The following is a 24407-nucleotide window of genomic DNA, read 5'->3' as shown; positions in this document are numbered from 1 at the left end:
TCAGGGTCCTGGGATCGAGTCCCACATCGGGCTCTCTGCTCAGCGGGGAGCCTGCTTCCCTCTCTCTCTCTGCCTGCCTCTCTGCCTACTTGTGATCTCTCTCTGTCAAATAAATAAATAAAATCTTTAAAAAAAAATAAATAAAATACCTGGTTTCAAAAAACCGCAATAAATTTAAGCTTTTGGGGAACTCAGCCGGGTACCTCTGTGCTAGGGGAGAGTTCATCACAGTGCTGAAAAACTGGATTCAGCCACAGCCTAGCCTTCTCTTACTCAGACTGAGTGGGCTCTCTTTCCTTGCAAATTCTCTGTTCCTCTTGAATCGTGGGATCCTGTCTGCAAGCAGTAATCTAGAAGGAGACGGCCCAGTCTCGAATCAGGAAGGTAGTCTGCATTACACCCCAGCAAAGCAAACTCACAAAGATCAAAATTCTTGAGTGTTCTTCGTGGTGGCCCATTTGAAAAGGCCAAGTTTTCAGATTCTATAGGAGGCAAATCCCTCCTCCTTCAAAGCCAGACGGAATGACTCTCCAGTGCGAGATTGCGAACCAATGCTGTTTATATAGGGCGACCCTTTCCTTTGATTTCTTACGCCCTTCCCCATGGGTGTGAAGATTGCAATTTATCCCGTGATCCTTAGGGCAGGTTTTGGAGTCTTTAAAAGAAGCATGTCTAGAAGTTACAGCCTGGGGTTGTTTGGGAGCTGGTAACCTGGAAACCTAATTGCAACAACAAGCCAGCCGAACAGTTACTCTTCTGAGTGCTCATAATGAAAGCAATACCGGGAGGGATCAGCCAGGAATTGACTAGACGGTCCTCGCAAACGAGGCTGGCTTCTCGTTCACAGTTACTGCTAATTGGGGTACAGTAATTCTGAATCACTGTGTAGTGGAACTTTTTAAAAAAATCATTAAGTAATTCCACAATCCCTGGTAAAGTGTTTGCTAAAGACTTCAGTTGAGACGGACAGTGACTGAGCTACAGACCTTTTTCATTTGAAGGCTCATGGAGCTACTTTTTCTCCATATCCAAGAAAGGATAAAAGGCTTGCTTTCTTTAAGTAAATGTGTTTTTCCCTCCCTTCGGCGTTTCTTATTCTATAAGCACTACAACTAAATGGAAAGGAACACAGTGTGGAAATTAGAACACAAACAGCCTCTCTCTGTTTTATTCATTCATGTCTTCGTTTTGGCAGCACTATTCCTGCTGGTGCAAGAGCGGATAGTGCAGGGAAAGACTCACTGCTTCGGGGGCGGGAGGGCTGATTTTGTGTCCTCTCACTGCTTTCTTGAATTCTTCACCCTGAATGTGATTAAAGGGCCAAGGGAGGGAGACCTCCTGTAAAACCCAGACGAATCATGAGAATGGGTTGTTTCCAGTTTGGGGGCGACAGCAGGCATCCCTCCCTCCCTCTTCATTTTCCTGTTCTGCTTGGAAGCGAGGTGACCGACATGGACGGTTGCCCATGCTGTCTGTCTCCATCCAGCGTGTCTGTGGTTCTGAGCGGTCCCCATTCTTCCTCACCTTTATAATCGTGCGGTCACAGGGCAGAAGTGAGGAGTTGAAATGAAGCAGAAATACGGCGGGATTTCCTTCCAACGAATATTTCCACAGACCCAAGTTGATGACAAATTTAATGGAACTTGCTTTTTCTTCCTGATGTGATACTTCATGCTCAGGAAAACCAACACACAGACGTGATCAAGGCATTTCCAAGAAATGCCTTTTTGTGCAGAGGGAGCAAGGGTGAGCTTTCTCCTTCAATTGTGTTACTCTATATCTCCCGACTACTCCGTATCTGCGTATGTTCTGGGTAACAAAGCTTATCCCTCCTGGATGATGGCTCCGGGCCTTAACTTACATGCTTCTGCCAATAAGGGAATGGCCAATTGTTTTTATCTGAATGTCTCAGGTTAGCATGATGGTGGAGAAACGGCACGGCCTGGAGGAAAGAGTGTAAATTTTGGAACCAAGGAGGCCGAAGTTCTAATTCCGATGCCAGGACATAGCGTAGAGTTTCCTCATTTGGAACCTCATTTGTGTTGTCCTGTCTTGGCGCTGTGTTTATTAAAATGAGACATTAAGTGTGTGTGGGGGGGTCTGCTATGTGCCAGATGTTGAACAGGATGGAAAATGAAAAAGAGGTCCCCCACCCCATTGTCCAGGGATGAGCCTTCTTTAAGCAAGAATGATAGACGTGCTTTCCAGGGACAGTCGCGCACCACAGTGAAGCCCCAAGTTGACCAGCGTTCTGAGGGGAATGTGCTTAATATTGCCTTAGCGAGAGGGTCGGAGAGGGGACTCCCCCACAGGGCCTGGGCCTTAAAATATCGGTAGCTGAGTAGACACGTTGAAGATGAGATAAGGATCCCACGGGCAAGGACACAGAAGCATAGCATTTCACAGCTGCAGTCGTCTGGAGTTTGTGCCACAGACCCTTGGGGTGTGAGAGGCCGGGGGCCTCACATGATGGAAACATCCCCCAGCTATAACCACTCCCCAGAGCAGTGGATCTCAGTTTCTGGAACATTCTAAATATACAGACTTCCTTTTGCCCAGAGACCTTCAGATGTACATTGTGGCCTCAATTAGTTGCATTCACAAGCATCGCATATTTGGGTGTCCAGAAGCACAGCCAGGTGAACGTCCCCTATCCTGGGCTTTCCTGGAACCCAAGCTCCTCATTACTTGGAGATCTACTAACCTTAAATGTAGATTTACACAGGGGACTCTGCTTGAAAATCCCCAGTTGCTGGCAACTCAGTGCCAATAGGCAGGGGATTTAGAGTTACCCTGTGACCGGAGCAGGAGCTTCTCAAGTGTGTGCATGTACGGAGAAGGTATTCCTCTGTGCTCTTTGGGCATGTACCACGCATTAGTTACATTTTGGCACTCAGACTGTTTTTGTCCCCACTGTCAGGGAATTTATGTGTTACTCAGAAAGTGGTCTGTATTGTCCTCCTTGAAGAGGGACAACATTAATCTAGAATTCATTTTCTTGTGCTGGCCGCCTTAGCCATCTGCTGGAGAGTAGCCAGTGGTGGGTATGCGAGTGTCTATCAAGCTGGGTAGATATTAAGCAAGCCTAATGCATGCAAGGGAAAGGTACATTAGTGTAGAGATGTAGCTTTAAAAACATGCTGTAAAGAATATTCCTTTTGTTCACTAGCAAGACCCTATTTCTTTGTTGTAAGTTTACAGTGTTAACAGATCGCTGCCAAGTGGACCACTGCGGCGAGAACAAATTCTGTCTGTGTGACTCAGACCCATGACACGTGGGCAGTTGCTAAAAAAGACCCCAACATATTAGCAGAGATGAGTTTCAAGTAAATAGGTCAACAAAGAAAGTGTCCGTAGAGATGCAAACAAAAAGCTTGGGTCCCGTAGAAGGATCTCAGGATCGAGAGTCAGAGGTGCTGGGCTGGGTTGTGTTGTGGCCCCAGCTGCCTTAACTCTGAATGGCTTGTGCATGGTCCCCCGTGAGCCCCCAGATGTCTGCTGCTGCTGGTGGAGGCATGTGAGCCCCTAGGAGCCCTGGGGGGTGAAGATGTCCCTGGGCTCACAGGGCGAATGGTCCATCCCGGAGGGACAACAGTCCCCAATGTCCTAACCAGAGTATAGGATGGTACGGGTTCAGTGAGGATGTAAGTGGAAGTCTTCATACATTCTCATGGTGGTTTCCTTTTTTTTTTATTCTTAGTTTCAATTGATATGAATGGTGATGGGTTTCTTTTTTTCCTTCACATGCTAGACAAACTATGCCTTCTTTCCTCTGTTCTCTTGATGGCTAAGACACCTCTCAGCAGCTCTTAATAACCGTGGTGTCATGTTTGATTTGATGGAACATGTATAGCAAGCTTTAAAATTTGGACTGATTTTCTAATATCGCGGGAGCTCTCGTAAGGACCTCCTTTTACCGGCCGATGTGTTCGAAAAAGGAAGACTTACTTTCACATGAGTTTGGGTTGCAAAGGGAGATAGTCAATATATGGGCAAAATGCTGATTTAATAAATTTTCGTTTTAAATGACTTTTGGGTTAGTCAGTGCTGTGATTATGTGTAGCCCTTCTTGTCCCCATCGATGGGGAAGTTTTGTGGAGGTGGGCTTACTCACAACATTGTGAATTGTGTAGAGGTACATGTTTTCTTCAGGTACCTCAGTTAACCAGAATAGAAATTTTCTTTCTTCCCCTTTTTTCTTTTTTTTCCTTCTTCCTCACCTACTTCCTCCCTTCCAGGCTTCCTGGTTTTGAAACTTCCTATGAAACCTGAAGAACAATTTTAATGCTCCGTTCCCACATATGATGATATTAAAAATTATGCTGATTTGTGGTCTAGGATCCGACCTGACAGTGGGAGAAGGAGGTCTGAAGTAATGGCGGGGAAATATATGGTAGTAAGATTGGTGAGGTTGTGGGACTGGAAACAGATTTGGGTCCTCTTACTTTAAAAATTGGAGACACGGTGAGAAAAACGTGAGTCGTCTTGCACTTCTATTTATTTCTTGAAGACAGACCTTGCTGTTATGCTAAGGAATATACCCTTTTATGGGCTGAGAGGTGAGTGTGAGGACAGATTAGAGAGAGAGAGTGAGAAAAATGTTCTCCAGTAATTTATTTTCAAAAGTAATAAAAATCCACTCCACCTACTTGGGATTGCGGACAACTTTGTGGAACACATTTGCGGAAAACTCCTGGACTAGGACATGGTGCTAATGTAACTAAAATCTTTAATTCATTCTTTGTGCAACGGCCTTGCAGAGAGGGGCCTCCCGTGTGATGTGTGGAGGGCAACATGACCGCGGTCTTTCCAGGCGGGAGGGAAGGGCTAAGTTAGTTTCCCAAGGTGGTTAGTTGGTTGAGGCTTCAAGACTTTCAGGGCTTCTCCATAGGATGTATTAGAAACACAATAACCTACATCCCATGCTGCTTTTCCTGTCACTAGAAACACCTCCTGATTTGCCTCTTCACTGTCATGCAATTCAAGATGGTGGCCTGTGAGGGCCTTTTTGTGAAAAGGGACAGTATTGGGTGTGTGTGTGTGAATGCCCCGCTCCCTAGACAGTGCTGGTGTTTGATTTGAACCAAGTAGCTTTGGAGATTCTCGGTATGGACTGTTCCGTGAGGTGAAGTTCACTCCAGGGACCGCTGAATTCAAGGCTTCCCCTGCACTAGGCAGACCGGGAATAAAATGAACTTGGCCTCACTGAATTGTATTTGATGGGAAACTCTTTCTTCTATCTCTTGGGCTCCTTGATTTATCCAGAATATTTTAGATACCGAAGTGCCAAGGCTCTTTGATGACTCCCCCTCACCCAAGCAATCCAGATGGAGAAGGAAGAGAAATAGGAAAATATGGAAGACATAGAGGGAACAGACTTTGATTTTCTCGATACCGATTATTCATAAGTGAGACATGAAGTGTCACAACCTCCGCACCCCCAGCAAATCTTAAGTCCTTCATGGGCCCAATACAAAGTTTATTTCTTCCCGTGTTTTCCTCAAAAGAGTTGCATTCTCATTAATTTTCTGTTCTCAGATGAATGTACTTCATGCACGTAGGCAGGAGATAAGCTCACAGTGGGTGAATTACATCAACTGGAGTGTCACTGGGCCTGTGACAGCCTTGAAATGTCACTTTTTGAGGTTTTTTTTTATGCTTTTAATTAAAAAATAATTCCTCACTGAACCTCGAACATTCTTAATGCACATCACGTGTTTTGCCCTCCTGCATGGTGCAATTTTGATATAGGGGTGAGATTTTTTTGACCTAGCTGTACCCTACGGGAACACAGATATTTTCCCACGGAAGCCAAGTTCACTGGTTCACAGCAAACAATTGTTTCTTACTGTTCTGAGCTAGGAAGTCTGGTGTGTGAAAAAAGACCCCCACCTCTTGCACGTTGGTGACAAAACCCATGACTGATCTTCACGGAGACAACTGTGCTGTCTTCTCTGATTTAGGGGAAATCATACTAATGTATAAGTAGCTAATTTAGTGTCAGATGTAGCTCGATGATTTTTTTTCTTCTTTTCAACTTGTCTCTTGGCTTAAGCAAGCAATAGAGGATCCAGTTTCTCTGAAACTAACCCCCAAACCGAATACAGTCCCAAGACAGAAGTGCTTAAGGTCAGTCTAGTTACAAACGGAGAGACTATCGTTGATTTTCTCAGAAGGTATTTTTTTTTTCTTCTTAACATTTTAAACACAGAGTGGTGGTGTCTGAGAACTGGAAGAAGACGCCATGGGAGGCAAAGACAGGGTGAGGGAGGCCTCCAAGATATTAGATTTTTAGTTATGATAAGGGGGCATTGCTTTAACTTTTAATTTTGAAATAATTTTAGGCGGAAGTTGCCAACTAATGCAGAGAATCCTTTATCCGTTTACTGCCTCCAGCTTCCTTTGTTAGTATCTTACAGAAGCATGGTGCAGTTACTGATGGCAAGAAATTAAAATCGATACCGCCCCCCCTTGCCCCCCCACAAATCTTACCTAAATTTTGTCAGTTTTGACACTGATGTTTTTTTCCTTCTGGTCCAAGATCCAATTCAGGATCCCACATTGCTTTCAGTTGTCATGTCCTCTAAGTTTCTACCAACTTGCTACTGTTTCTCAGTTTTACATGACCTTGACAACTTTGAAGGTCCCTTTTTTTTGTAAAACATCTTTGCCTTTGGGTTTTCCTGATGTTTTTCTGATGATTAGACTGAGGTTGTTCCCCACCTGGGACATCATGCCAGAGGGTACTATTGAGGAAATAGAATGAAACACAGAATCTCCTCTTTCAATCCAGAAATTGTCTCCACAATGGCAGTGGCGAAAGAAAGCACTCTTATCATTGACTAAGCACCAGACCCGAGTACGGTGCTCCTCACAGGGCAGAGACTGCAAAGCCAGAAGGAAACCTTACTCTCTCATTTAGCCAAGCAGATGTCACCCACCATACACATTTTAAAGATAAAAAATAACGGCTCCTCAAGCAGAGGACTTGAGAACACACAAGTTCATTCTGAATCTTAGCTTTGAAAAAGTAAAAAAAAAAAAAAAAAAAAAAAAAAAAATTTAAAGTGAAAATTGTATTTTCCCTAAGACCATCATTAAAACAATTGGATTTCATTTTTGTAAATTCTCTTCCACTTTTTCTCCATATATATGTCTGTCTGGCTTTATATAAGTATATAAAGATATATTTATCTTTCTGTGCATAGAGAGAGTTGTAATTACAGAATACATCTTATACAGATTTTATATTGTCTTACATGTAGTTTATACATGCTTTGTATTTTTTACTGTATTTCATTTACATTGTTTTTCTTATATTTTTCACCATTACATAGTGTTTGTTATCACTTTTTATAGTAATGTATACTGTTTTATTGAGTTGATGCTATAAATTACAGTTACATTTAGATAATCTCTATTGTTTTTGCTCTGTGATATTCTAGTTAACAGTATGCAACAATATGTAGCTTTTTTCTACTTCTGAATTACTCAATCAGGATAAATGTGAGATGTGTCAGAGGGCACATGCGGCCCATTTTGTGCATGAAATTCCACAGAGTTTTAAAAAACTGGTATATTAATTTAATGTTATCAGTAATATAGTTTTCCCCCAAATCTCCTCGCATTGGGAGAATGGTATTTAATTAGTCTCCATGTGTAGGAGTTTCGATGTTCTCTTAACACTCTGAACGTGATAGTATTTTGGCACGTGTTTCTCCTTGGTTGAAATGCTTCTAGCAATCTCTCAGGAGCGAGAAAAGAGGGATAGCAATTTTGTACAAGTTTTCCAGTTTTCACCAGTTACATCTGGATAATCCAGCTTCACGCCCTGATGCAGGTGTGGTTGGCGTTCCTCGGGCTCCTTCTCCCCTCTGCTCTGCCCAGCCCGCCTCCTCTCTGCTCCTTCAGGTCCGTGAGGGCCCCATGGAGTCCCCTCGAGGTTGGGTCCCGCGCCCTCCTCGATCAGACCCCGTGCATGTGGCGCAGCCAGTCGCCTGACCCCAGCGGTCTCCCTCGCTCAGCGGCTTGAGTGGAGCCGGTTCTGAGTTTCAGCGGAAGCTGGAAATTCTCTTTCCTCCCGTCCTAAATGCCTTGTACACATCCTGGCTTCAGCAAATACAGACCCAGGTATGGACAGGAAGGAGCTTGTCCTAAATTTATTGTGTGTCTCCTGCAGACACTAATAACGCCAGCGGAAGGCTCCTCTGCACGTCGCGACTCCGCTTCCCACGCCCCGACCTTAACTCAGCAGCGCGCCGAGTCTCGAGCTCCTGTCGTGATGCTCGTGTCGCGCGCTCCCATGCTGTCTGCCATGACCAGTTCGGCCGGCCTTTTCCGGTCCTCATCTTATTCTGGCTCCGAGCAGCCGGCCCTCTCTCTTAGCTTCTGGAGCATCGCACTCTCTTGGCTCACCTGCGGCCTGTCTGTCCGCTTCGGTCCTGTCTCCTGTGGGATGATGTCTCCTCTGTTGTGGGACCCCAAGGCGGCGTCCTGAGCCCCATCTTTGTTCTCCGCTCCTTCCCTGGGTGGCCTCACTCAGCGTCGCGGCTTCACCTCTGGTCACCCTCCCCCTCCCCGTTTGCCTCTCAAGCCCTGGCTTCTTCCATGAGCTCCAGCTCGCCTGCGGGGTGCCCCGCTTGGAGGTCTCACAGGTGTCTCCGTAAGGTCCCAAACGAGACCTTTGATTCTACAGCTGGGGTACATCTTCCTTCTCTGGCCCGCGTGCAGCACCGCTGGACCCCCGCCTGCTCAAGCCTTTTCCCTCGCCGTCCACATGCTGCTTCTAGCAGGTTCTAATCTCTACCTCTAATCTCTACCTCCACTATGTCTTGGCTCGATCGACTTTTTCTTTCCCCGCAGTCAGCCCCTAGGAAAAGCCCCCACCGTCTCTTCCTTGGATAACTCGCAGACCCCCTTTTGGTCTCGGAGTGACCCTTGTGGAAACCTGCCGTCGAGACTGCGGACACTTCGGCTGACACCGAGCCTCCCCGCCGTGGCTGGTGGGGCCGTGCCCGGTGCCTGCTGGGTTAGTCCTTTCCTGCTCTCCCGGGCACGCTCGGCTGCTCCCCACTAGCCTTACCTCGCCATGGCCTCATCTTCCTCAGAGCCCTTTTTTTCATCATCTGTGTTTATGTGTTTTTTTGGCTTTATTTATTTATTTTTTTAAACTTTTTATTTGCTATTGATCCCTGAGCTCTATTTTTTGGGCTTCATGAGGGCAGGGGTCTTGAGTCATTTACCAGGGAGCACTCAGCCCTTTCCCTGTGGCCCCATACACAGTTGGTAACTGTGACAGCTGACGGGTGTCACTGAAGGAGTGAACCATCTACGTGGAAAGGAAACAAGCTTTCCTTGTTTGGGTGGAGGGTGTTTTCTGAGCAGTGTGAGTCCGAGACTACCGTTCTCACATCGCCTCTTCTACTTCAGATGCCATTATCAGCCTCCTTGTCCTGGGAGTGTATGGTTGCGGACGTGCCTCTTGTAAGCAATTGAAACGGAAGCTTATAGATGATTTTTTTAAAATATTTTTTAAAAAGATTTTATTTATTTGACAGAGAGAGATCACAGAGAGGCAGGCAGAGAGAGAGAGAGAGGAGGAAGCAGGCTCCCTGCTGAGCAGAGAGCCCGATGCGGGACTTGATCCCAGGACCCTGGGATCATGACCTGAGCCGAAGGCAGCGGCTTAACCCACTGAGCCACCCAGGCACATAGATGATTTTATTAAAAACCCCATTGACTGAGTTTCTCTAAGAGAGGACACCCCTGTTGGTCCTCCTTGATGTACGTAAAGATGTTTTGTTCCAAACCATAGAGATCTCAATTGAGCAATTCTTCAACACATAGGGTTAGCCAATCATATTTTTAATCGTTTTATTTCAAAAGCTTTACTTTTCGTTCGAGACAGGTTGCCTTTTGACCACATTTCAATATTTTGGGGTACTGTGGGAATTTGAAGGGAGTCGAGAGATGACCAGAATGCAGTCCCCTCCATCCTACGGCCAAGTGGGCATGGCCGCCCACGTTGGTGAGGTGACTGGCCTCGGTGACTCCGTGAAGACACGGGCTCCCCCCACCTGCCCTCAGCACAGCCAGCACGTGGGGGTGAAGACCTCAGAGCCCCTCCGAGCACCAGGGGCCCTTCCCTTGGTCTGTGCTGGTGGGTTAATCGCGTCCTTAGTGCTTGTGAAGGACTGAATGTAGATAGTGCACAGGCTTCAGTGGGAGTCCTGGGACTCGGGCACCTCGTCAGAGGCAGGTGGAAGCGGTTCTCTGCCCCGCCCACCGGGCCCCGCACATACTCGGCATTGCTGACTTTCATCTCGCATTGTTGCGGACACGCTTCCCACTGCCCTGCATTCCTAGTGGAAATTTTACATTCCATTGTCTAGAGTAGCTTGGTAACCAAATTCCCACTTGGGAAAACTAAGCAAACAAAAAAAAAACCACGACACTGGTGAAATAGTAAAGCAAGGTATAATGAGTGAAGAAGGAATTCCAAAGAAAAGACAATTAAAAAATTAATATTTTTTTTAATGCTTGGTTGGTGGTATTTCCTGTAATTTCCTGTGAGTTCTCTTGGGTTAATCGGTTATTTTTTAACTTTGTCAGGGTCATACTATCCTCTTTGGCCCAGCATTAGGGAAACTCCTGCAGACTTTACGTATAAGGGCCTTAAAAATGATCAGGTCATGCTCAGCTTTCTTATAAGGTAGTGCCCATTGCAAATAATATTTTTATAATAAAGATAATAAATGTGAGGTTTAGCACTATATATTCAGAATGTTTAGGATTATCTGATTTTTAAAAAATATTCTACAAGATGCAATAAAGAGAAAATTAAACAAGAATGCCCACGGTTTTAAAAATTCATGGTATGCTGGGAAACTGACTTGACGGTTCAAAACATGATGACGTTTGATGGCATTCTGCTTTTTAAGGCAAGATTTAGCAATCTGGACACTTTATTTAAATTTATAGTTATACTTAAGAGTTTTCCAAGAAATGTGGAACTTATAATTGATAATCTTTTGGTTCAGTTTTTAAGTGTTTTTTTTTTTTTATGAGATGTTACTATTATTATTATTATTATTATTTTTATTTAGAGAATTTTCATGTTCACAGCAAAGTTGAGGGGAAGATACAGAGATGTCCCATGTGCCTCTACCCCCACGCGGGCACGCCTTCCCCATTACCAACATCATCAGTTAGAGTGGTACGTCGACACCTCACAATTGCCCGGAGTCCCTTTACATTAGGGCTCACTCCGGGCATACATTTTATGGGTTTGGACAAATTCATAATAACATGTCACTCTTGGGTCACTTTTAAGCTAAAAGGAAATCTTTTACCTTGCCATGCTTTTGAATGGCCACGTCCTTTCTTTGTGACTTCGGTTTGAATTGTTTTCCTGCTTTAAGGAAGGGAGGCATTCGTTTAGAGAATAGTTCGAAAGACATTTCTACAACTGATGCCGAGGTGTCTTGTATTGGCAGAAAAATAACCCCGAATAAGAGATACTAATGCACACTGGACTGATGAATCCAGCTCCTTCCTCTGGGAATCAGCCCCTGGACTGGGTACAACAACATGGGGACCTACAGGGGACCCAGGTAGAGATGAGCGGTTTCATCAGCTCCTGGAAAACTAATTGGACCCTTCTGGGAATGTCCTGAACAGCCTGTTCATTATAATTAGAGACATCTTCTATAACTAGGTCCTCAGTGAAGTTAGAGTAGTTGGAATTTTTTCTTACTGTGTAATAATGAATATATTCTCTCTGAAGTATCCCAGTGGCTGGGCTGATTTTGCCCCCATGCCTTTCTGGGATTTCTAAATGTTCTGGGGGCTAAAGGATTTCAATGTTCATTCCCATTGGGGTTCCATAAATTATACTGATATACTCATATAATTTATGGAACCTCAATGGGAACAGTCAAAGAGAGAGAGACCTGAGTGGTCTTGAGAAAATATGGGGTTCACTGAATAAGACATTCTAGATATACCTATTTATATATTTATAAATATTTGCATAGATTTAGCTACAAATAATTTGAGAAAGATCTTATTTAAGTAAGTGTGAATATGCATCTGCTACTGTGACTAGTGGCCCATTTCTGTCTCAGGCATCCTTAGCAGTGGGACTGAATCCTGCTTGGGCTGGGAATCAGAAGAAGTGGGGTCTTGGGTCAGCCACTTTGTCTACCTTGTGACCTTGACAAACGGAAAGGCTCATCATTTCCCATTTATACAATTAGAATAATACTCACCTCATAATGTCATTTTGAGGAACAGATGTCACTGTAAATGAAAGTATTTCATCTTTTTAAAAGATTTCTTTATTTGAGAGAGAGTGCCACACCCCCAGGACCAAGCAAGAGGCAACCGACCCAGGAGTTCAGTCTTTCCATGGAAGAGGCCTATGAGCTAATCTGAGGGGCAGGCTTCTAAATTACAGGTACTGAGGGATGCACTGGGATCTTCTCCAGAGATGGTGGAAGATGGATGCTATCTTCATGTTCTCCCCCTGCCATGCTCCAGAGCACAGTGTCTCTTAGATGGGAGCTGGTACCCTGCCTGCTTTATGTCTAAAACTCTAGTTTTTATAACTGCTGCCCATTCCAGATCTCCAGGCTAGTGGGGCTTAGGTTTGCAGTCCCTGAGACTCTATCCAGGACTGTATATATCTGCATACGTTTAAAAGCTGCCATTGGAGGACCTGGATTCTAAAGAGCAAGAATCTAGGTGCTGACAGCTTCCCCTTAGGGACCCTGAGAGGTCTTGGCACATCTTCAACTACTGGGAGCTTTTAAAAATATAATAATCTGCTCGGGCAAGCTCAAAGGTTGGGAGATGACAAAGGGCTGGGGCAGGGTTGAGCAGGGCTTGCCTGCTGCACAGAGCCGTTTCCTCAAGACTGGGAGAGCTGGCTGTTTCTTAGACTGTATGGAAACCAGCACAGAGAGTCAGGAAAAATAAAGAAACAGAGGAATCCATTCCAAATGAAAGAACAGGATAAAACTTCAGAGAAACAACAACAAGAAAACACCTTAACAAAGTGGAGATAAGTAATTTACACAATAAAGAGTTCAACATTTTCCAGGACAGATCCTAATCCCGTGTTAGGCTGTAAAAGTCTCAATTAACTTAAGAGGACTGGGATCATGTCCAGTGTCCTTTTGACCATAATGGTATGAAACTAGAAATTAATTACATGAAGAAAAGTGAAAAATTCACAAGCGTGTGGACATTAAACAACATGCCACTGAACAACCAGTGAGCCAGTGAAGAGATCAAAAGGGAAATAAAAAAATACCCGATACAAACAAAAATGGAAATAGAACATACCAAAATTTATGGTGTGTGGCAAAAGCAGTTCTAAGAGGGAGTTCATAGTGATAAATGCCTGTTTCAAGAAATTAGAAAAGTCTCAGATAAAGAACCTAACATACACATTTGGGAACAAGGAAGAAAACAACAAATGAAGCCCCACATTTGTGGAAGGAAAGAGAAAACAGAGATTAGAGAAAAATAAATAGAGATTAAAAAAAAAAACAATAAAGAAGATCAGTGGAGGGGCGGCTCAGTCGTTAGGCATCTGCCTTTGGCTCAGGTCATGATCTCAGGGTCCTGGGATCTAGCCCCGCATCGCATGGAGCTTCCTATTCCGCGGGAAGCCTGCCTCTCTCTTTCCCACTCCCCCTGCTTGTGTTCTCTCTCTCACTGTGTCTCCGTCAAATAAATTAATAAAATCTGAAAGAAAAAAAAAAAAGATCTCTGGAACCAAGGGCTGTTTCTTTGAAAAGATAAATAAAATTGACAAGCCTTTAGCTAGACTCACCAAGGAAAAAAAGAGGACTTAAATAAAATCAGAAATGACTGATATCACAGAAATGCAAAGGCTCATAAGAGACTACTCTGAAAAAACGTATGCCCCAAACTCTACAACCTAGAAGAAATGGATAAATTCCTGGAAACTTACAACCTGTCAAGACTGAATCATGATGAAATCCAAACATGGATTACTAGTAAAAAGATTGAATTGGAAATAAAAAATCTACCAAGAAACAAAAGACCAGGGCCAGATGGCTTCACTAGCGAATTTTACTAAACATTCAAAGAAGAATGAATATGAATCCTTCTCAACGTCTTCCAAAAAAAAAGAAGAGGAGCTTCCAAACTCATTTTATAAAGCCAACATTATTACCCTGATACCTTGGACTTGATACCAAAACTAGACAAGGAATGCTACAAGCAAATTACAGGCCCATGTCCTTGATGAACACAGATGCAAAAATCCTCAACAAAATATTAGTCAACCAAAGCCAACAATACATTAAAAAGACCATATACCACAGTCATGTGGGATGTATTGCAGGGATAAAAGGATGGTTCATCATCCTTAAAGTAATCAATGTGATATACCACTACGTTAACAAAATGTGGAGAAGCGAAATAAAATTAAGGATAAAAACCATATGGTCATCTCAGTAGATACAGAAAAAGCATTTGTCAAAATTCAACATTTATTTGTGATTAAAATTCCTGATCAAGTATATCATGAGCCCATAGCTGAAATACTCAATGGTAAAAAACTGAAAGCTTCCTCTCAGGTTAGGAGTAAGACAAGGTTGCCTGCTCTCATTACTTTTATTTAACATCTTATTGGACATCCCAGCCAGGGCAATTAGGCAAGGAAAAAAAAAAGGCATCAGAATTGGAAAAATAAGTCATTACTTGCAGATGACATGATATTATATATAGAAAACCCTAAAGATTTCACCAAAAAAAAAAAACCCTGTTAGAACTGATCAGTGAATTCAGTAAAGTTATAGTTTACACAATTAATACACAAAAAGTTGTGTATTACACACTAATAACCATCAGAAAGAAAAATAAAGAAGGGCTCTTGGGTGACTCAGTTTGTTAAGAGTCTGAGTCCTGATTTTGGCTCAGGTCATGACCCTGGGTAGTGACATTGCGCCCTGTGGTGGGCTCTATGCTAAGGTGGAGCATGCATAATGTTCTCTCCTCCCTCTGCCCTTCTCCTGCTGTGTGTGCACACTTGTGCACGTTCTTTCTCAAAGAAAGAAAGAAAGAAAAGAAAAGAAACCATCCTATTTATAATTGAATCAAAAAGAGCAAAATAGGTGTGCCTGGGTGGCTCAGTGGGTTAAAACCTCTGCCTTCAGCTCAGGTCATGATCCCACAGTCCTGGGATCAAGCCCTGAGTTGGGCTTTCTGCTCAGCAGGGAGAGTGCTTCCTCCTCTCTCTCTGCCTGTCTCTCTGCCTACTTTGATCTCTCTCTCTGTCAAATAAATAAATAAAATCTTAAAAGAGAGAGAAAAATACCTAGGAATAAATTTAACCAAGGAGGTGAAAGACTTGTATATTGAAAACTACAAGACATTAATGAAAGAAATTGAAGAAGACATAAATGAGTGGAAAGATATACCATGCTCATGGATGGGAGGAATAAATATTGTTAAAATGTCCTTACTACCCAGAGCAATCTACAGATTCAGCACAATCTCCAAAAAAATTCCAAAGATGTTTTTTCAAAGAAATAGGAAAAAAATTGTCCTAAAATTTGTATAGAACCACAAAAATCCCCAAATAGCTAAAGCAATCTTGAGAAAAAAAGAACAAAGCTGGAGGCACCATGCTCCCCAATTACAAACTATATTACAGGGCTATAGTAATTTAAGTAGTATGGTATTAGCATAGAAAAAGACATATAGATCAATAAGACAGAATAGAGTCCAAAAATAAACCCATGCATATATGGTCAATTAATTTATGAGAAGGAGGAAAGTATATACAGTGGGGGTAGGGATAGTCTGTTCAATAGTGTTGGGAAAACCAGACAGTCATATGCAAAAGAATGAAACTCAACCACTGTCCCTCACCATTTACAAAAATTAACTCAAAATGGGTTAAAGAAACTTGAATGTTTAAGACCTGAAACCATAAAAATCTTAGAAGAAAACATAGGTGATAAACTCCTTAGCCTGGGTCTTGGCTATGATTTTTTGAATCTGACACTGTAAGCAAAAGCAACCTACTAAATGGTAGAAAATATTTGCAAATCGCAGATCTGCTAAAAGGTTAATGTCCAAAAGAACTCCTCCAACTCAATGACAAAACCACAAAACCGCTTCCCCCCGAGACAATCCAATTAAGAATGGGCAGAAGATCTGAGTAGACATTTTTCCAAGGAAGATCTACAAATAGCCAGTAGGTCCACAAAAAGATACTTACGAGGCTTAATCAATTAATCACCAGGGAAAGGTAAATCAAAATCACAATGAGGTATCAATTCATACATATTAGAAAGACTATTATAAAACAAAACAAAACAAAACAAAACAAGAAATAACAAGTTTTGGCGAGGATGTGGAGAAATAGCAACTCTTGTTCCCTTCTGGTGGGAAAGCTGATTGGTGAAGCCATTGTGCAAAACAGTATGGAGCTTCCTCAGAATATGATGTGATCCAGCAGTGGCTCTTCTGGTATCTTTCAAAGAAAATAAAAACATTAACTTGAAAAAGCAATATGCATCCCCATGGTTATTGCCGCATTATTTACAAGAGCCAAGACCTGTAATCCACCTAAGGTCCATCAATGGGTGAACGGATAAACCCTGTGATATATAAATTTAAAATGGAATATATTTGGCCATGAAAAAAAGGAATTCTTCCCATTTGTGAAAACATGGATGGGTCTCCAGGGCTTCAAGGGCATCATGCTAAGTGAAATAAGTCAGAGGAAGAGAAATAGAAGATGATCTCTCTTATATGAGCCATTAAAAAAAAAAAACAAAACCAAGCAAGCTCATAGATAGAGAGTATAGATGGGTGGTTGCCAGAGGTGGGTAGGAGAAATGGGTCAGGGGTCAAAACATAAAAGAAAAGAAAAGAAGTTATATAGAAAGGATTGGGGTATAAAAAGAGAAAGGATCATTAGAACATCACCTTTACTTCTCTTGCTCTAGTCTGCCTTCCAAGACTAACCACACTTAAAAATTTCACTCTGTAAGGGTGTGTACTTATATGTGTTACACACATACATGACGGGGGATGTTTACATGTAAAAAATCATGCTATTTAGCTTATCTCTCAGTTTCCGTAGTCATGCTGGGAGTTGTAGTCCCCTACAACCTTCTACCTCCTAATCTGAAGTGGAACTCTCTTTCCGTTTATCTGAATATGGAGACAACAACAACTCTTTCAATTGGAAACACAACCTGATACAGGCAGAGCAGATGCCTTTTTGTCAGATTACGTACCGGTTAGTAGAATGTATTTCCTCAGATACGAAAAAGGGAAAGATAGTGGTAGAAAAGCCGTGTAATTCTTGTGTCTCTGAAGGTCTGTGTTCCTCTGAAGGTTAGAGTGTGTCAGCTCATAATAACTGAGATGCAATGTAATGCCTTTGGTAGAAATCCAAGGAGAGGGAGAGTCAGCTACTCTTTTGAGAAGTCTGGTTATTGTCCCCCTCTCTTGTCACACAGGCTTCCTTCAGCCCCTGCACCTGGAGTGTCTCCATGAAAAATGGTTTCATTCTGTGAAGCTTAGGATATAATCCTCAGCATGAACTATCCTCTGATAGAGGCATTTTCCAATTGTTAATTATCATATAAACAATCACCACAGGACATTGTACCATCACCATCCATCAGGCATCTTGGCCAGTCTTTCTTCCGTTTAAAAATGAGTAGAGGCACCTGGGTGGCTCAGTCTATTAAGGGGCTGACCCTTGATTTCAGCTCAGGTCATGAGCTCAGGCCACTGGGATCGAGCCCCACATTGGGATCTGTTTCAGGATTCTTTCCCCCTCTATCCCTCCACATGCTTGTTCGCTCTCTTTGTCTCTAAAACAAACAAATAAATCTTTTAAAAAAGAGTAATACTGAAGAAAAAGGATAATTACTTAAAAAACTTCTTTGGACCAATTCCTAGTTTGGACGTGTGTCTGCTATATTGACTCCTAGGTGAGTTATTTTCAACTGTCGTGTCTTTTATAAATGGCCCTTTTCTTCTTGTTTATCAAAAAGTGGTAGACATTGATGACATATTTTGTAAAGGACTTTGTTTTCCTCTTTGATGCTGTTGTGCTGTCTTTGCAAAGTAGTAATGGCGTTTCCCCAGAGATTACCATTTGGAGAACCTCCTCTTTCTTAAATCCATACAGTAAGGAAAATAGAGTTGAAATCTTTTTGTGTGGTTTGGTGTATATTTTGCAAATAAATAGCTTCATTACATTTTCCCCACCCCCCCCAAATGCCTAGGTTTATCTTTATTATGGGCAGTCACAAAAACCTGATGTATTTTTTAAATACGGACTTTAAAAATGGTATAGTGAGTGTTTCCAAGAGGTGAGCAGTCAGGAGATTTGGGGAGGGTGCTCCTTTAACAGCATCGTTTTCTCAGGTCCTGAGACTGAGTTTGATTTTCTTGGCCTAGATTTCGAGAGGTTTCAAGAGGTTTCAAAAGGCAGGTGGATCCTCTGAAGCGTTCAGCCTAACAGCCCAAGGGAGTGGCATTGCCTCTTGGTTAATTAGTTCATGGAGCCTCCCTTTGGGCTAGTTTAGCAGGATTATCCCTATTTTTACAGATTAAGAAAATGAGGTGTGAGGCATTGAATTGGTTCTCATCGAAGGTGTGGCGGTTCTCATCCGTCCTAGAGGGCAGAATCGTGGACCCGCAGCCATTTACTCCTTTTTTAGACTTTGGAGTTACTCTTTCAAAGATATATTTTCAGAGCAACACTTTTGTTTACACTGAGCTCGTTTTTATAACAAACAGGTGCATATTTTTTGAGTCATGTAGGCTTCGCTTGAATTTGACTCAGCTGTGGTTATGGTCCTGTTAAGCAGCATGTGGAATCGGTGAACTTGAGTTAAATCACGTATAGCCTTACTGGGTTCACACAAAGCATTATGGGCTTTGAAAAGTGTTTATTATGGCCATCAGTGACAGAAAGACCATTTAAAAAAGATAGGAGAGACAAAGGGATATTTTGGAAAGCACTTGTGATTTGTACCGAGAGACCTGCACTAAGGTCCTGGTTCACCGCGTTCTAACGGAGTGAACATGACTCCGCCACTTGGGCCACCATTGGCTTTAGAGCTGGTTTCAGGAACAATGCGAGGCCGGTATTTATTCAGATCTCTCTCTCCCTATCAACCTCCTCACCTGTTGACCTCTCACATTTCCACTCAGGGGATGACTCTTTTCTCTGAGTAATTAGGTTTTCCTACTTTTCCATATCCAAGTAAACTGGGTTTTCTGAGAAAAGTGTTGGACGCAGTGAAGAACCCAGTCAAGAGAGCAGCTGTGTGCATGTCCCCCCTTTACTCTGTGGCGGTTCCAAACTGACCAGACCAGTTAGGAGGATTATTAGTGTGCTGGGTCCAAAATGAAAGTTGGAGTTTTGAATTGATACCTTTTCATTTGATTTGGTCCCCTAATCCTAGATTCCACGACCAACTTTGGCCAGCCGTTGGCCAGTCACCAGTGCAAGCCATTCCTGCTACCCAGGGTCTGAGTGGGAGAACCTCACATCCCACCCCGGGTGTCCATCCCTCCCTAACTAGTGTGTTGACTGATACTTGATTTTATGCTCATATCTCACATACTATTTATTTTTAAAGGGCAAGGGAAATTGTATGGACTAATATGGAAATTTACAAATTTTAGAGGCATTCTAATTGATTATTATGTTTTCCATTATCTAAAGCCATAATTCTCTACATTAGCACCATGCAACCAAGCCCTCATCCCTGAAAAGGGTTCTGGAAAAATTTCCCTTATGTGCAGTTGATTTGGCTTATTTTTGTGTGTGCAAATATAATTGAGGTTATTATTTGAAATGCCAACTAAAAAATGCACTGTAAATGAAAAATAGTAGTTTCCAAAAAGTTTCATTTGTTTTATACAATGATCTTACTTTTTTTTTTTCAATTCAATGTATTATTTGGATTATTTTTTCAGATTAGTATATCTGAAAACAAGCTAGTTAACTTCATTATAATAACTCAAAGCAATATATATTTAAGGTTAATCTTCACTTCACCTGGTTAATCATGAACATTTGGGGAAAATTTTTACCATACTGAGGAAAACAATTATTATTCAAAACAAGTGGTTTGATTTAATTCTAGTAACAACCTATATACTCAGAATTATATGATTATTTTTGAGTCGTGTATTTATGAATTTCTGTATGTTACGTTTATAGATATGTATGCTTTAAAGAAAAATAGCACATTTTAGCCAATTCAACAAGAACTTTGAAGTTATTTGTTTATATAACATGTTCACTTTCACCTTTAATTCAAGAATCCAACAAGGAAGGCCTTATATAATCAAGGTCAAGAGCCGTTTGAACAAAATTACTAGAGTATGTCCTCAATACAGTATGGGGTAATAGTGAGGGTAGCACCATAGGACGCCATAGGGATAAGCAATGGAAAATCAGATAAATCAAACATGTCACGTGTCAGATGATGGTACGTGCTCTGGGAAAATCATCAGGGAAGGGCGCTGGCAGAAGCTTTAAGACAAGCCTATGATTCATGGGTCTGGCAGAGGTAGCTGGAGACCACACCACGGTGGGCGTTAGCTTTATTATAAAGGGCTGAGGTTCCACCCGAGGCAGGTGGAAAGGAGAAAATGGTGAAGAGGGAGATGAGGGGGAGGGGAGGGACCTCCGGGAGCTTCATGCCTGTTGGCCCCAGTTTCCTTAAGTTTGGAAGGAAATGAGCTGCTGAGAGTGAGTGTGCCTGCCGCGGAATTTTAGAGTTCAGCACGAGGGGTAAACCCTATGTCGTTGAGTAGGGAGGTGAGGGTGGCTGACAGCCCAAACCTGGCCTCAGGAGAAGGTACCCTGGGGGGCCCCGAGCTTCTTGCCACTGGCAATGGAGAGCCTGGAAACAAAGTTTAGGGAAAGTGGGCTGATGGAGAGGGGAGAAGTGGAATCCGTGGGGGAAATGGGATGGGGTCATGTTGTGGGGGCGGTGGGGGGAGAGGGCTAAATGTTCACGTACCCAGGGGGTGGGACTAGATGGGGTCATGTACCTTGGGGAGGGCGCGCCTAGATTCAGCCCCAGAGAGGAGTTATGCTGTGGATGGAGGGGGAGCCCTTCAGAGTGCCAGATTTTGTAAGATTACTTTGTTTCTTTGTTAGGGGAAAGCAGTGTTTAAAATGTTGCCTTGAAATTCTCAGGAGAGGCCCAATTGTGGGCACAGATCAGGAGCAGTAAGCCACGGCATAAGGGAAATTTTTCCTGAGAGCTTAGTTAAGGGCACGCGATGTTGCTAGAAAGTGAGCCCGGAGTGTTTACGTCCTTGGAAAAAAAGAGCAAGTTTTTAACAAGGGCATAACAGGTCTCAGCCTGTCCCTGAAAACCTGTAGTTTTACCTCCTAGAAAAAAAAAAAAAGAAAACCTAACAGATGCTCAGTGATGTGCATTTCTTTGCTTTTTTAAAGGTGAAGCCCGTAATGCACAGCAGAATCAACGTGTCCGCACGCTTTAGAAAATCGCTTCAGGAGCCCTGCACAATCTTGTAAGTTGAGGACTTTCACACTGTGGTTGGAAGGTCTGCAATTTGTTTTGTAGCTTTAAAAGTATAACTGTTTCAAATAGCCCAGCTCACTGGTTTTACTTTTTTTTTTTTTTTCCCCTCCCCAGCTTGATTGCAAATGGAGACCTCATAAATCCAGCCTCTCGCCTCCTCATCCCCAGAAAAACCTTGAATCAGTGGGATCATGTGCTACAAATGGTCACGGAAAAAGTCACTCTGAGGAGTGGGGCTGTCCACAGGTACGCCAAAGTCATCTTCCATGGGTGGATGGGTTGTAGAAATGTTCAGGATGATCTCAAGACGCTCTAGGGAGTCACTGGACCGCAGTCTGGGTTCCAGAGCCTGTGTTCTTAATTACTGAGCTATTCTCTAAATAAATGTCACAAATTTATCTTTAATTAAATGTGAACTATCTGTATTGCCTTTGCATATTTATCTTACTGATTTATAGATGCTCTTTACATATTAAGGCAATTGGCTCTTTCTCCTATGAGTTTTAAATGTTTCTAGTCTGTATTTTTGATTCTCTTTATGTTTTTTTTTCCCTTTTTTTGGTATACATTTAAGTTGAATTTTGGTACAGTCAAATGTTCAGTCTTATACTTAAGATCATTAAGTTTTATGACTAACTTAGCTTTTCCTTATTCCAAGATTATAAAAATATTCTGCAGTGTTTTCATCTTGTACTTTTAATTTCACTTAAACCTTTGATCCTTCTAGATTTATATTGGTGTCAGGGGTGAAGACAGATCTTAAAAGTTCTTTCTTTCTTTCTTTAGATATGCAGTTATGTCTTTTGACATATACATAAATGTAAATTCAATATAAAGCACCCAAAGATATATACACACAGTTGCATGGCCCAGATACACGTGTTCATACCTATATTGATTGGAACAAATTCATACATGGAAATAAAATATTTGCAAGTCTAAATACAGAAATGAAAATATATATTCCCCCAAGCCTACCCCAATATTTGAATACTTGGAGAAACTCAATTCTCAGTGTAATGGCAGATATGCGTGAGATTTGGTTGCTGGTCACTTGGGACATACCCATGTTCCTTTAACAGAACTTAAAAAGTCTTGTGGTTGGACCCTCCTTGTGCTTTAGAATATTTCCATACCAGAAGCATCCCATTAAAACTGGCTCAATTCCCTATTTCTTTCTTGCTTTTTGTAAAAAAGGAAGAAAGCAGGTCAACCAAAGTCCTATAAAAGAAGGGTGAAATCATGGGTTAGAATTTATTCAGTACGCTTAACTGCCTGCAGAGGAAACCAGTCAAATCTTGGCTATTTCCAGTTTGGCAGTGAGGCTGTCAATTAATTTCAAGCCATAAAAGTGGAGGACTGACTCCGACCTTCCTATTTTGAAGCAAATGTCTGGGTCCAGGCCAGCCATTCTCAGCCTGGACTGTTTTGGCCCTGGGGGACATTTGGCAGCATCCGGTTATTTTTGGTCATCACGGCTAGGGATGGGGCAGCTGCCACTACCATCTAGCGGGTAGAACCCAAGGGCACTATTAAGAACACCTACAGTTAGTTCACAACTAGGATCCCAACTTTCCTTCCCTGCCTCCCAACAAAGAATTATCAGATCCAAAATGCCAGCAGCACCATTGTTCAGAAACCATGGTCTAGGTTAAGGAGGGAAAATCTGGGTTAAGTGTTGATAATTAGACTTACAAGGATAGAATTACAGGTTAGAAAGAAGGAGCATCTTTACATTAAATCAACCCAAACATATTTCAGGGTTTTTGTGGCTGTTTTCTTTGTCCGTCTTCCATCATCAGTGAAGAAGCAACAGATCCATGCCTTTTTCTTTGCACATGTCACCAGCCTTTATTAGATAATGCTAAGAAGTCTAAGAATTTTTTCATGGTTTTCTTGATCTCCTTCCAGTTACGAACTCTTGTTTATCACCTTCAGAAATAGGCATTGTCTTTTTCATGGTATTTTCTAATAGTCTGCTATTTCTTGTTCTGTTAAAAAATTTTTTTCTGTGGACCCTTTAAATCATGTAGTGAAGTTATCACTGTTCTTTTAATAAGTAACATATTCACTGTGGTCCACAGCGGCAGTTTTACAGTAAAGGGAGGTGCTTTGTGAAGTCCCTTGATTCTGGGAAGATGGGGGGAGGCAAAAAAAAAAAAAGGGGAAGAGGCACGAGTGCTATGCAGTTCTGCACCATTAACCCTCGCCAGGGGCTCCTTTGCCTCTTGTTTTCTGCCCCCATTCTGTGTGTGTTTGGTGTAATGTTCTGGCTGAGGGCCTTTGCACAGAATGCACGAAGTTTGTCAACCAGACAAATACATCAGGAAAGTGAATTGTAAATGCGCTCACAAAATAGAAGTAGAAGAACCAACCTTAGCGGGAGCTGAGCACCATTTAAAGCACCACGTTTGGCTGCCTGGGGGGCTCAGTTGGTTCAGCATCTGCCTTTGGCTCAGGTCATGATCCCGGGGTCCTGGGACCAAGTCCAGCATTGGGCTCTCTGCTCGGTGGGGAGCCTGCTTCTCCCTCTGCCTCCCCCGCGCACCCTCTGTCTCTCATGAATAAATAAAGAAAATCTTACAAGATAAAATAAAGCATCGTGTTCAGTGCTTTCCATCTGAAATCTTACTATGACAACAGGAGAGGATTCTACTGTTGGGTTGGTAGTTTATTGGGATGAAGAACTTGTGCCGAGAGAGAGAGAGAGAGAGAGAGCTCGCTCTCTCTCTCTCTGTAGACCATGTAGCTGTTTCTACATGGTAACCCTGGTGTTTGGATGAATCTAATGACTTGGAGGCTTTTCAAAATCAATAATTAGAATAG

The 24407-nt window shown here is 42.5% G+C and overlaps 1 protein-coding gene across 3 annotated transcripts in view; it reads left to right on the top strand.

Annotated features, from left to right (window-relative positions):
- Window positions 1-24407, top strand: part of DCDC2 (doublecortin domain containing 2) — a 134641-nt gene that overhangs the window by 19147 nt on the left and 91087 nt on the right. For all 3 annotated transcript variants that reach the window (XM_059399541.1, XM_059399542.1, XM_059399540.1), the window contains exons 4-5: window positions 21494-21570; window positions 21696-21827. In XM_059399541.1, the coding sequence (XP_059255524.1) occupies window positions 21494-21570; window positions 21696-21827 (209 nt within the window). The remainder of the gene's footprint in view (window positions 1-21493; window positions 21571-21695; window positions 21828-24407) is intronic.

This window comes from Mustela nigripes, chromosome 5 (assembly GCF_022355385.1).
Source record: "Mustela nigripes isolate SB6536 chromosome 5, MUSNIG.SB6536, whole genome shotgun sequence".
Taxonomy (NCBI): Eukaryota; Metazoa; Chordata; class Mammalia; order Carnivora; family Mustelidae; genus Mustela; species Mustela nigripes.
Note: the sequence above shows the minus strand (reverse complement) of the source record. Positions and strands in the feature narration are given on the sequence as shown.